Source organism: Schistocerca gregaria, chromosome 4, assembly GCF_023897955.1.
Source record: "Schistocerca gregaria isolate iqSchGreg1 chromosome 4, iqSchGreg1.2, whole genome shotgun sequence".
In the NCBI taxonomy this organism is placed as follows: domain Eukaryota; kingdom Metazoa; phylum Arthropoda; class Insecta; order Orthoptera; family Acrididae; genus Schistocerca; species Schistocerca gregaria.
Window position 1 is genome coordinate 313,723,976 of NC_064923.1, and position 12,767 is coordinate 313,736,742.

At 37.8% G+C, this 12,767-nt stretch overlaps 2 protein-coding genes across 4 annotated transcripts in view; one reads left to right on the forward strand and one right to left on the reverse strand.

Annotated features, from left to right (window-relative positions):
* Window positions 1-10,893, forward strand: part of LOC126365882 (uncharacterized) — a 92,749-nt gene extending 81,856 nt beyond the window's left edge. For all 3 annotated transcript variants that reach the window (XM_050008579.1, XM_050008581.1, XM_050008582.1), the window contains one exon: window positions 10,158-10,893. In XM_050008579.1, coding sequence (XP_049864536.1) covers window positions 10,158-10,532 — 375 coding nt within the window. In that variant the 3' untranslated portion in view covers window positions 10,533-10,893. The remainder of the gene's footprint in view (window positions 1-10,157) is intronic.
* Window positions 1-12,767, reverse strand: part of LOC126365881 (dynein axonemal heavy chain 6) — a 1,020,408-nt gene that overhangs the window by 81,287 nt on the left and 926,354 nt on the right. The window contains exon 65 of the mRNA XM_050008578.1: window positions 1,196-1,366. Within this exon, the coding sequence (XP_049864535.1) occupies window positions 1,196-1,366 (171 nt within the window). The remainder of the gene's footprint in view (window positions 1-1,195; window positions 1,367-12,767) is intronic.

A 12,767-nucleotide genomic window follows, 5' to 3' on the forward strand; every position in this document is an offset into this window, starting at 1 on the left:
AGGGGATTCTGTAGTACTGAACCGTGTAATGAAATTCTAGGAGGTCACAACTTCCAGCTATAAAAACTGTGTAGAAGTGCAGATATTAACTTGATCACTGGTTGCAGAATTTGTGCTGATTCCTACTGAGAAGTTGTTGGGTCTCCAAAAAGTTACAAGAGACCACAAAGTGCATTCCATAATAATGAAAAATATTTGTCAGTTATATTAAAATAAGAGGAAAAGTAATTGACCTTTTACTGTTTGAGGAAATGAGTTTTTACGTATTATTTCAGATAATCTCTGTAATAGATATTGAATGATCACCTTAAGAACATTAAGATTGTCAATTGTCAAGTGGGAAATTGTATCTGACCCTGCACTGAAAGTTACTTAAGAGCCTCCTAGGCACAAAAATGCAGGAAGCTGGTGTTAACATGCCGATGTCTTTCATATTGTAATACGTTTTCTGGAAAATGATTGTGGTCAGGAGAAATGTCATGAGACCAAAACCAAACTGGTCATCCCCACAATGAAACACAACAAAGGTCGCTGAATTCCAGGTAACATTAGTACTAGCAGCAACAAAGAAGCCATCATTGTATTATTTCTCCATTTCTTTTCTGGGTGCAAAGGTGTGTGTGTAAATTATGGGATCATCTCAATCACAGTCTTGTTATCAGGGTTTATTAAATTTCATAGGTAGATGAAACATAATGACTATCTCATACTTGATTCAGAATTCTTGATGTAGCAACACTGCATTAGAAAACATCACCAGACTAGGATCAAACGTTGAGCTGTATCTACAATAAACCATTCGCTGCTCTGCTGTTCACAAACTTTTTTTGAAAAGGTCTTTTTACATTATTTCTTAAAATAGTATACTTTGCTTTCACTATGTTTTATGACCAAACACCAAATAGTGTTTTTATTATGCATAAACATTGTCTGGAGGGGAGGAAACACAGAAACTCACTTGTTCCCAAGTAAATTTGTTAAAACATGTGGTGAAAGAATAATTTGTTGCTATGAAATGATTAAGATTTTATGATTATACTTAAAAGTATTCATATTTGCGTTTTGTACTCATATTTGAGTTTTGTATTCATATTTTGTGACCATCTAAGTAACTGTTTTAAAATAAAATATTCTGAACCTGTTTAATCTGTGATAATTTCAAATAGAAATATATTTCAAAAGATTCTGAACATACTACAAGAAGAGATGGGTGAATTTCATCTGGATCCAACTTCTTCCGAATTTGTCCTCTTATTGCATCTGCAAGTTCAAATATTATTTCATCACTGGATTTTCCTTCTGCTCCACTTGATTCTCGAGGTTGGACATCAAGAATTGTAAGAATGACTGTCTGTGTTTCCTTTACCTGTAAGTTAGAGAGAGGAATATAGTGTAAAAAGTGTACCTTTATTGTAATTCATCTAAAGCAAATGATTTACTAGATTAAATACTTAGCAATGGCATGTCATAATATTCTAAATCGTAGTGTAACTCAATGCTGTATGCAGTCATGCACAGAGATGATTGTAAAACTATATGTAAATTGAAGTAGGGGAAGAAAGTGAAAATAAATAAAAAGAAGATTGTATGTAAAACTGTTGGATGTCATCTTCATTTATTTGTTCATTCACACATCATGATTCATTAATCCTATCATGAAGGGAAGCATTCAGGATGTTGAACAAGTCAATTTATACATTAGTAGCCAGTGGCACCCATTGAAGGCTACTTCTGCAAAGTATATTAACAACAGATTATGATTAGTAATAGTCTTCTCATAATGGTAATTGTGGTGTCTGCTTTGAAATCACTAGACTTGTACGTGAGATTCAGATTGGATAGTTAAAGTTTTCCTGTCGATAAGACTAGTGACAATCCTGAAGGAGCTGAATATTGCAGCGTGTTTTTTTCTATGTTCATGGATGAATTATGTTCATGGAGAAGATGCAGGTTGCAGCGTACTGTTCATTATTACAGTTTGTAACTTTGAAAGCAATAGACAGTTAATGTGATAGTCTGGACCATTTTTCCTGCAAATTTTTTCCGCGACCAACTGAACGAGTGATGACATAGTTTTTTCTGTCTAATCTATGACATTTAACAGGAACCATCCTGTAAACTGTTTTGCCTGTGATAATTTTGCAATGTGTGGGTGTGTGAAATTAGGATCTAAACAAGGATACTCATTTTAACAACAGTTAGCAATAGTAAGATGATGCCAGAAAAAAATTTAAATGTTGAAATAAAAGGAGAAATATCTGACAAAACAGAAACTCTCACAGAGCAAAGAGCTTAAAATGTGGAATGCTGAGTTGAAACTCACAGTGCCAGGTTTAACTACACATTAATTTTGAGATGTTGTTGTAGATTCATGCAGGCTATTGTGGAATGTTGTGAAGAGTGAAACGTACAAATAAAATACCTAGTGATGGTGAGGATAGGAAAAAACAATAAGGTAAAAAAAAGAATAATACTTTTATATAAGGTTGAAATAATTGTGGTTTTTTATAAGACACATTGTTTACATGAATAAAACCACATATTTATGAACTTTGGGTAATATAAGACACATTGTTTACATGAATAAAACCACATATTTATGAACTTTGGGTAATGAATTTCTGTTAAATTTTTATCACACACAAAAATGCACACAAAAACAAATCTGGAATTACTACTGAGCCATCCAAAACTTTTAAAACCTAGATTGTAATATATGAAATGTACTCAAATAATGTATATGTTCAGCAATCATTATTGTATAATTATAACAGAAGCTTGATGGTAGACATGAAAGTCTCAGTGTTGGCGTAGGTTTTATGGTGTGAAGAATAGTTGTGCGCAGGTTTTATGGTGTGAAGAATAGTTGTGTGATTCTGTCACCATCATGAATATTAAAAAATAGAAGTACTGTAATAACCACATTTCCTCTGTGCAGTAGCAGTGGTTAGGTCATCTGAATATTTTTTTGTTGATAGTATGTTGGGCAAAAGTTTTCTGTTAGGAAAACAATAATGAAGGAGTTAATCAACTTCCACACTATTATAACAAAAATTTACTTGAACAAACTGTGAGATTTTTTAGTGAAAAATTTGACAAAGTAAATAACAGATTAGAAGAGACAAAACTGATTGAAGTAGTCTGAATAAAGACTTGAGTGGTAAGATCAAGGCAAAGACAAGTGAATTTACTAACAGTTTAGTGCAGTCATTGATAGTAAGCTTGATGTATGAAAAATGAATTCGGAGAATTAAGAAGTGAATTTTAAACTGTAAGAAGCAAATCGCAGCATTAAGAAAAGAATTGCCGTGCAGTCAGAACACTATCAAGGCAGTTTAGTCAAAAATAGAATTGTAAAAATAGAATTAGATCAGACAAATTATATGAAAAACTTTCATACTGTAGAAGATGAAGTTTCGTTGGTAGAAACCAAAAACATTATTTTTGATATGGAAGGGTTGGCAGCAGTGTGTGTTATTTGTCAACAAACAGTTAGTATACACGTCAGTAATATAATTCAGGTCATTACTGGTGTTGTACTAATAAATTATGCAAATGTCAGCAAAGTAGAAGTAAAAGTATTGAACAGTAAAATATTGAAAAAGCAATGTAAAAAGAAAATGTTTGAATAAATGCGAAATAATTGCAAGTATGTCAAACATTTTTTGAACAAAGGTACCAACAGATTTGTAAAATTAAATGAAATGGTACAACAAAATGTTATTTCAAATGTAAGCTGCAGTGAAAATGTTTATTTGCCTACAGATGGAAAAAGCTAATAATTTTACTGTACGAACCTATAAGTGTAATGGGTTTGTGTGGAAAAAAACTGACTAGTAGTTATGTAGTGTATGGTTTAGGTTCACGTATTGTTGAGTTTTTAAAGTGTAGTTACACAGTAGTATTAATGAAAAGTCTTTCTATTACATGCCATAGAGCTAATAAGTTACTTACACTTTTGAGAAGAAGTTTGTGTCTAACAGGTTCAATCTGAGAATATATGCTCCTTATTTGCCTGTAGGATACTTTACATTATTATGAAGGAAAAATATATTTACATGCGTGCTTCTATAGTGAAGGATTGACTTGCATTTTGAGAAGGAATATTTTTGGCTGTTTTGGAGAAAAAATGTTTTTGCAGGTAATGACGTTAGATATAGGGCTACATGATGTTTCTGTGCTCTCGGTATTCACTAAAGTTGCATGAACATAAATTTTGGAACTGCATGGAGAAATTTTTTGTTATATTAGTAGTAAGTGGAAAGATACATCAGACTTACAGGTTTGCCATTGTCATCTTCATAATTCGTTGTCAGCATTTGAATATAAATATCATAATGAAAGCGTTAGTATGGCTTTTTTTATGAGAAGCAAATCCTAAGCTGACACTTCAAATGTCAACAACTGTTTGTCTGTTACCTCAATTAATGAGCAACAACTTTGTCATAGGTAAGTAGTTTTATGAGGCGTACTGAATTAGTATCTGATATATTTTGGAGAAGGGTTTTTTTCATTTTTAAAAGTACTGACTATGTGTTGGATACTTATGATTTGAAAATCAATACACTATAGTCAGAATATTTTGTAATGTGGAGCCAGGAGGGTGAGGATTTACACTGAAATATGGGATTTGACTATGAGTATTACAAATGTTATGTTGAGTTTTGTCTATATATTCTGTGATGATGAAATGCAGGGAATTTCTTCGTGTATGGATGAGATATGAAATATGGGTTGTATTCTAGTAATTTGCAGATGATGATTATGATTAGGTTGCTATGTGTAAGGGAACTATATTCTGTACTGTGATGTGTGATGTTTGGTTGAGTCATGCAGTACGTGATTCTACCTAGGAACAACACGAAGGTTTGTAGTGCACAAAATCTGTTCAAAGAATTCTGGAACATTTATAACTTTGTGCCAACAGTGTGTTGGAGTGAAATGCAGTTGTCATCCCTGCACACACCTGCAACAGATCTCAAATACTAATTCAATACACTCATAAAACTACTCACCTATATACTCATAAAACTACTCACCTATGACAAAGTTCTCACCCTTTACAGTTTTCAATGATTATGTATGTGGTCTGAAAAAGTGTCGGCTAAGTATTCTCATCTCATAACAAAATCCTTATGAATGCTTTCAGTATATTATTTATATTCAAATGCTGACTACAGATTTTGAAAATGACAATGGACAATGGCAAACCTGCCAGTCTGACCTTCTATTTTTCCAGTTACTAATATAACACAAAATTTCCCCAGATAGATTCAAAATTTATGTTTATGCAACTTCCATGTAATCAGACAGCACAGACATTCAGAGTAGGGTAACTTTCCACTATGTGAAGAGGCACCAGTGAATGATCAAGTTAGATATAAATTTAAAAATTAAAGTTTAAAAAGCTCTCCACTTTGTCTGGTGAATTCAGTAGTCTTCTACTGACCAGTGGGGAGCTAGCTGCCAGCTGATTAGACCTCCACATCAAGCAGCCTAGCAGTAGAAATGCCCCCATGAACCATGGATCTCGCCGTTGGTGGGGAGGCTTGCGTTCCTCAATGATACAGATAGCCGTACCGTAGGTGGAACCTCAACTGAGGGGTATATGTTGAGAGGCCAGACAAATGTGTGGTTCCTGAAGAGGGGCAGCAGCCTTTTCAGTAGTTGCAGGGGCAACAGTCTGGATGATTGACTGATCTGGCCTTGTTACACTAACCAAAAGGGCCTTGCTGTGCTGGTACTGTGAATGGCTGAAAGCAAGGGGAAACTACAACCGTAATTTTTCCCGAGGGCATGCAGCTTTACTGTATGGTTAAATGGTGATGGCATCCTCTTAAATAAAATATTCAAGAGGTAAAATAGTCCCCCATTCAGATCTCCGGGCAGGGACTACTCAAGAGGATGTCGTTATCAGGAGAAAGAAAACTGGCATCCTACAGATCGGAGCGTGTAATGTCATATCCCTTAATCGCTCAGGTAGGTTAGAAAATTTAAAAAGGGAAATGGATAAGTTAAAGTTAGATATAGTGGGAATTAGTGAAGTTCGGCAGCAGGAGGAACAAGACTTCTGGTCTGGTGAATACAGATTTAACAACGAATAAAAAAATAGGAGTGCGGGTAAGCTACTACAAACAGCATAGTGAACATATTATAGTGGCCAAGACAGACATGAGGCCCACGCCTACTACAGTAGTACAAGTTTATATGCCAACTAGCTCTGCAGATGATGAAGAAATTGAAGAAATGTATGATGAAATAAAAGAAATTATTCAGGTAGTGAAGGGAGACGAAAATTTAATAGTCATGGGTGACTGGAATTCGAGAGTAGGAAACGGGAGAGAAGAAAATGTAGTACATGAATATGGATTGGGGGTAAGAAATGGAAAAGGAAGTCGTCTGGTAGAATTTTGCACAGAGCGTAACTTAATCATAGCTGACACTTGGTTGAAGAATCATAAAAGAAGGTTGTATACATGGAAGAATCCTGGAGATACTAAAAGGTATCAGATAGATTATATAATGCTAAGACAGAGATTTAGGAACCAGGTTTTAAGTTGTAAGACATTTCCAGGGGCAGATGTGGACTCTGACCACGATCTATTGGTTATGAACTGTAGATTAAAACCGAAGAAATTGTGAAAAGGTGGGAATTTAAGGAGATGGGACCTGGATAAACTGACTAAACCAGAGGTTGTACAGAGTTTCAGGGAGAGCATAAGGGAACAATTGACAGGAATGGGGGAAAGAAATACAGTAGAAGAAGAATGGGTAGCTCTAAGGGATGAAGTAAAGAAGGCAGCAGAGGAAGAGTAGGTAAAAAGACGAGGGATAGTAGAAATCCTTGGGTAACAAAAGAAATATTGAATTTAATTGATGAAAGGAGAAAATATAAAAATGCAGTAAATGAATCAGGCAAAAAGGAATACAAATGTCTCAAAAATGAGATTGACAGGAAGTGCAAAATGGCTAAGCACGCATGGCTAGAGGACAAATGTAATGATGTAGAGGCTTATCTCACTAGGGGTAAGATAGATACAGCCTACAGGAAAATTAAAGAGACCTTTGGAGATAAGAGAACCACTTGTATGAACATCAAGAGCTCAGCTGGAAACCCAGTTCTAAGCAAAGAAGGGAAAGCAGAGAGGTGGAAGGAGTATACAGAGGGTCTATACAAGGGCGATATACTTGAGGACAATATTATGGAAATGAAAGAGGATGTAGATGAAGATGAAATGGGAGATACGATACTGTGTGAAGAGTTTGACAGAGTACTGAAAGACCTAAGCCGAAACAAGGCCCCGGGAGTAGACAACATTCCATTGGAACTACTGACGGCCTTGGGAGAGCCAGTCCTGACAATACTGGTGAGCAAGATGTACAAGACAGGTGAAATACCCTCAGACTTGAAGAAGAATATAATAATTCCAATCCCAAAGAAAGCAGGTGTTGACAGATGTGAAAATTACCGAACTATCAGTTTAATAAGTCACAGCTGCAAAATACTAACACGAATTCTTCACAGACGAATGGAAAAACTGGTAGAAGCTGACCTCGGGGAAGATCAGTTTGGATTCCGTAGAAATGTTGGAACACGTGAGCCAATACCGATCTTACGACTTATCTTAGAAGAAACATTAAGGCAAACCCACGTTTCTAGCATTTGTAGACTTAGAGAAAACTTTTGACAATGTTGACTGGAATACTCTCTTTCAAATTCTGAAGGTGGCAGGGGTAAAATACAGGGAGCGAAAGGCTATTTACAATTTGTACAGAAACCAGATGGCAGTTATAAAAGTTGATGGGCATGAAAGGGAAAAAGTGGTTGGGAAGGGAGTGAGACAGGGTTGTAGCCTCTCCCCGATGTTATTCAATCTGTATGTTGAGCAAGCAGTAAAGGAAACAAAAGAAAAATTTGGTGTAGGTATTAAAATCCAGGGATAAGAAATAAAAACTTTGAGGTTCGCCGATGACATTGTAATTCTGTCAGAGACAGCAAAGGACTTGGAAGAGCAGTTGAACGGAATGGACAGTGTCTTGAAAGGAGGATATAAGATGAAAATCAATGGAAGCAAAACGAGGATAATGGAATATAATCGAATTAGGTCTGGTGATGCCGAGGGAATTAGATTAGTAGGTACTGGGAGATGAAGGAGCTTGCACAGGATAGAGTATCATGGAGAACTGCATCAAAGCAGTCTCAGGACTGAAGACCACAACAACAACAACAACAACAACAACAACAGCAGCAGCAGTAGAAAATGACATATTGTGTTATGAGCCTGCAGCTGTTGCCTCCTGCTGCACAGTGATGGGGTAAGAGCTATGTCACAAGTAATTTCATAGGCAAATATTTGTATTTAGGTAAACATTGTTGCTTCTTTTGTATAGTTTGTACTCACTGTAATATGTAAATAATATTTGCAGTGAAAAAAATAAATCTGGAATTGTATATTTTGAGATTGGGTGGGGGGTGGGGTGGGTTGGGTGGGGTGGAGTCAATGAGGGGGGGGGGGGGGCAAGGGGGGGGGTTCAATAACTGGGCACTGGCCAATTAAAATATCTGCCAATAAATGAACAGCTGTTCATTCACTAGGGTTTTTAACACTTCCTTCAAATCAGATTTAAATTGGCCTAAGTGAACTGCTTACTACAGCAAATACATTTTAAGTTCAGTTTTCAATATTCTGTTTGCCTCTGTCCGGTTATTGAAAACCCCTTGTTCATTTAGTGGAGGGAGGGTCCCAGTTTTCAGTTAATAAACACAGCTTGTGAGATTTTTTCCAGAAGTTATTCCACTCATCTGAATACTAAATAGTTATGTAAATAAATATACACCATAAAAACTCATATAGGCATGCATATTCAAGTACAGAGATATTTATACAGGCAAAATAAAGCACTATGGTCAGCAGTGCTCATACAAGACAACACATGTCTGGCACAGTTGTTACATCGGTTACTGCTGCTACAGTGACAGGTTATCAAGATTTAAGTGAGTTTGAATGTGGTGTTATAGTTGGCGCATGAGTGATGGGACACAACATCTCTGAGGTAGTGATGAAGTGGGGATTTTCCCGTACAAACATTTCACAAGTGTACCATGAATATCAGAAATCAGGTAAAACATCCAATCTCTGACATTTCTGTGGCTAGAAAAAGATCCTGCCAGAATGGGACCAACAATGACTGAAGAGAATTGTTCAACATAACAGAAGTGCAACCCTTCTGCAGATTGCTGCAGATTTCAATGCTGGGCCATCAACAAGTGTCAGCATGAAAACCATTAAATGAAACATCATCTATATGGGCTTCTGGAGCCAAAGGGCCACTTGTATGCCCAACCTGAGACTCTTGGTGACTGGAAACTTGTTGCCTGGTTGGACAACTCTCATTTCAAATTGTATCGAGCGGATGGATGTGTATGGGTACGGAGACAGCCTCATGAATTCATGGACCTTGCATGTCAGCAGGGGACTGTTCAAGCTGGCGGAGGCTCTGTAATGGTGCAGGGCATGTGCAGTTGGAGTGATATGGGACACTGATACGTCTAGATAAGATACTGACAGATGACACATACATAAGCATCCTGTCTGATCATCTGCATCCATTCATGTAAATTGTGCATTCCAACAGACTTGGGCAATTCTAGGAGGACAATGCAACACCCCACACATCCTGAATTGCTACATAGCAGCTCCAGGTACACTCTCCTGTGTTTAAAAACTTCCACAGGCCGCCCAACTCCAAGACAGGAACATTATTGATCATATCTGGGATGCCTTGCAATGTGTTGTTTAGAAGAGATCTCTAACCCCTAGTACTCTTACGAATTTGTGGGCCACCCTACAGAATTCATGGTACCAGTTCCCTCCAACATTACTTCAGACATAAGTTGAGTCCATGCCACATCGTGTTGTGGCACTTCTGCATGCTCATGGGGACCCTATACGATATTTGGCAGGTGTACCAGTTTCTTTGGTTCTTCAGTGTATGTCAGTCAATAGTTTCCATTCTTGAAATTAAGCCCCAGTCAAAATAACAGTTAAGAAAGCATATTTAATCATTTTGAAGTAATTTTTGATGCATGGATTTTTCCTGTGCACTGGATCTGTTCCTTGCAGATTGCTCTGATAGTCCGTTTTCTTTTTTTGCAGATGTCTGATGGAGAATTGAACTTGGAGAGAATTTTTTTAAAATACTCAGCAAAACAATTAGGTGATACTCTAGAGGCAGTAAGACCACCTAGAAGTTTGAGTTCAAATAAAGCATCAGCTGAGCATAATGTTCCAAAAGCAATATTATCAACAAAGCTAAGCAGCAAAACCATTGAAGGAATGAAGATGGTGCCACAAATCCAGTGTCTGACAACACAAGAAGAACAGCTGTTGAAAGATTGCATATTAGGAAAAGCAAAAATAGGTTTTCAAATACTTGCAGATGAACTAAAAGATGCTGTGCACAAATTTCTGATGGATACAGGAAGGAAAAATACCTTTACAAATAACTGGCGAGGACTGAGAAATATATGAAACAACTGCCTAAAAGACATCCAGCTATTTCACATTCTAATCCAGCAATCATATTGAAAGGGGAAGCTCGTTTGACTGAAGACATCATACAAGGCTGGTTTGATGAACTTGAAAAATACCTTCAAGAAGAAAATTGCGAGGAATACTTCTTGATGCTGAACAAATATTTGATGCTGACAAGACAGGAGTTGAAAGTTGCCCAAAAACTGGTAGACTCTTAGGCCCAAAAGACTACGAGAATTTTTTTACTGTTGCTTTTGGCAAAGTGAAAGAATGCATCACTGTATTGGCTAATTTTTCTGCTAGAGGAAGAATTGTAAAACCAATAATATACTTATATTAAAAACAAAGATTCCAAGACTTACCAAGCGGAAAAGCGCCGGCAGACAGGCACAATGAACAAAACATACAAACACACACACAGAATTACTAGCTTTCGCAACCGATGGTTGCTTCTCCAGAAAAGAGGGAAGGAGAAGGAAAGACGAAAGGATGTGGGTTTTGCTTGTGTCTGTGTATGTGCGGATGGATATGTGTGTGTGCGCGAGTGTACACCTGTCCTTTTTTCCCCCTAAGGGAGGTCTTTCCGCTCCCGGGATTGGAATGACTCCTTACGCTCTCCCTTAAAACCCACATCCTTTTGTCTTTCCTTCTCCTTCCCTCTTTCCTGAAGAAGCAACCATTGGTTGCGAAAGCTAGTAATTCTGTGTGTGTGTTTGTGTGTTTTGTTCATTGTGCCTGTCTGCCGGCACTTTTCTGCTTGGTAAGTCTTGGAATCTTTGTTTTTAATACATTTTTCCCATGTGGAAGTTTCTTTCTATTTTATTTACAATAATATACTTACTTTGAAACAAGTCCAAAACATATTTCTGAACTTATTGCTTCCAACACGTTCTTTGTCGGAAACTGAATCAGACTGGATGGTCACACCAACCTTTTATGAGTATGATGTCAATTGGTTTTTATCCCCCTGGTTACTGGAAAAATATCACTTTTCCTGTTTTGTTCCTTTTAAATGAGCATAAATCTCATTTAAACTTAGAACTAAGTAAATTATGTCATGGAAAAAAATATTTTTTAGATGGCCACTAAATGCAATAAAAGTCCTCAGCTCTGTGATGTTGGTGTTTTCCAGCCACTGAAAGTGCGGCGTTGATCCATGGATGGACAGGCCAAAACATCGTATGTGTATTATGTCTTCGAGTTGATCTTTGTTTTTCTATACTTCCGGTACCTCGGTTCCTGTCTAGCCTTCGACCTGTACGTTTGTCGTGTAATAAAAGTATTGATGATTAGAACAGAGAACCATGGTCATTACTTTACCACCTAGATATCTCCTCCAGTGGTGACCCCGAAGTTCGAATAATCCATTGAACCGAGTACAAAGTGACTACCGCGCCGGCTTCTGCGTGGACCTTTGTCCGCTACACAATGGCCGTCTACAGCACGCCTCTGCCACCCACTTTTCACCAGCAACAGCAACTAAATTCAAGCACGCCAGCTGCAGTCAGTGCCCGATGTGAATTTCTGCAGTCCTATAGCCTCGAGAACCCACGGACCTCGTCAGGTGCAGTGGTTTTGAACATGACGCCAGCGTTCTCCGACTCTGGCTTTGTTAGCCCAGAAGTGCTTCAGTTTTTGCTGCACAGCAGTACAAGAAACCACTACACACTAATACCAAAATGTAATGCAAGTAATGTAAATAGTGGGGAGCATAGTTTTCATTATGTGCCACAACAGGACACCTTTTTGAATGTGCAAGTTCCATGTGTGTATCACTCCACACCGGTTGTACACTACGTGAAGGACATTCGCCAGCCTGTTACTCCGAGTGTTCATCAGTGCAGTAATTTGAGCACGTCAGGTCCCACCAAGCTCATCAGTGACTCTGTGATGGACAATTTTGCTGCAGATGTGAGGACCAATTGCATAATAGCCTGTCGAGCAACCGCCTTGACCACTTTGACCTTCCACTGCAACAACCGGTCCCGCTCCGCTCCATGCCGGGCTTCCTGATAACGGATTTCGCTTCCCCTCCAGCTACAATGAACACAGTCTGCACGTCTGCTTCCTCTCTACAATCATCACGACATTCGCCAGCCTGTTACTCCGAGTGTTCATCAGTGCAGTAATTTGAGCACGTCAGGTTCCACCAAGCTCATCAGTGACTCTGTGATGGGCAATTTTGCTGCAGATGTGAGGACCAATTGCATAATAGCCTGTCAAGCAACCGCC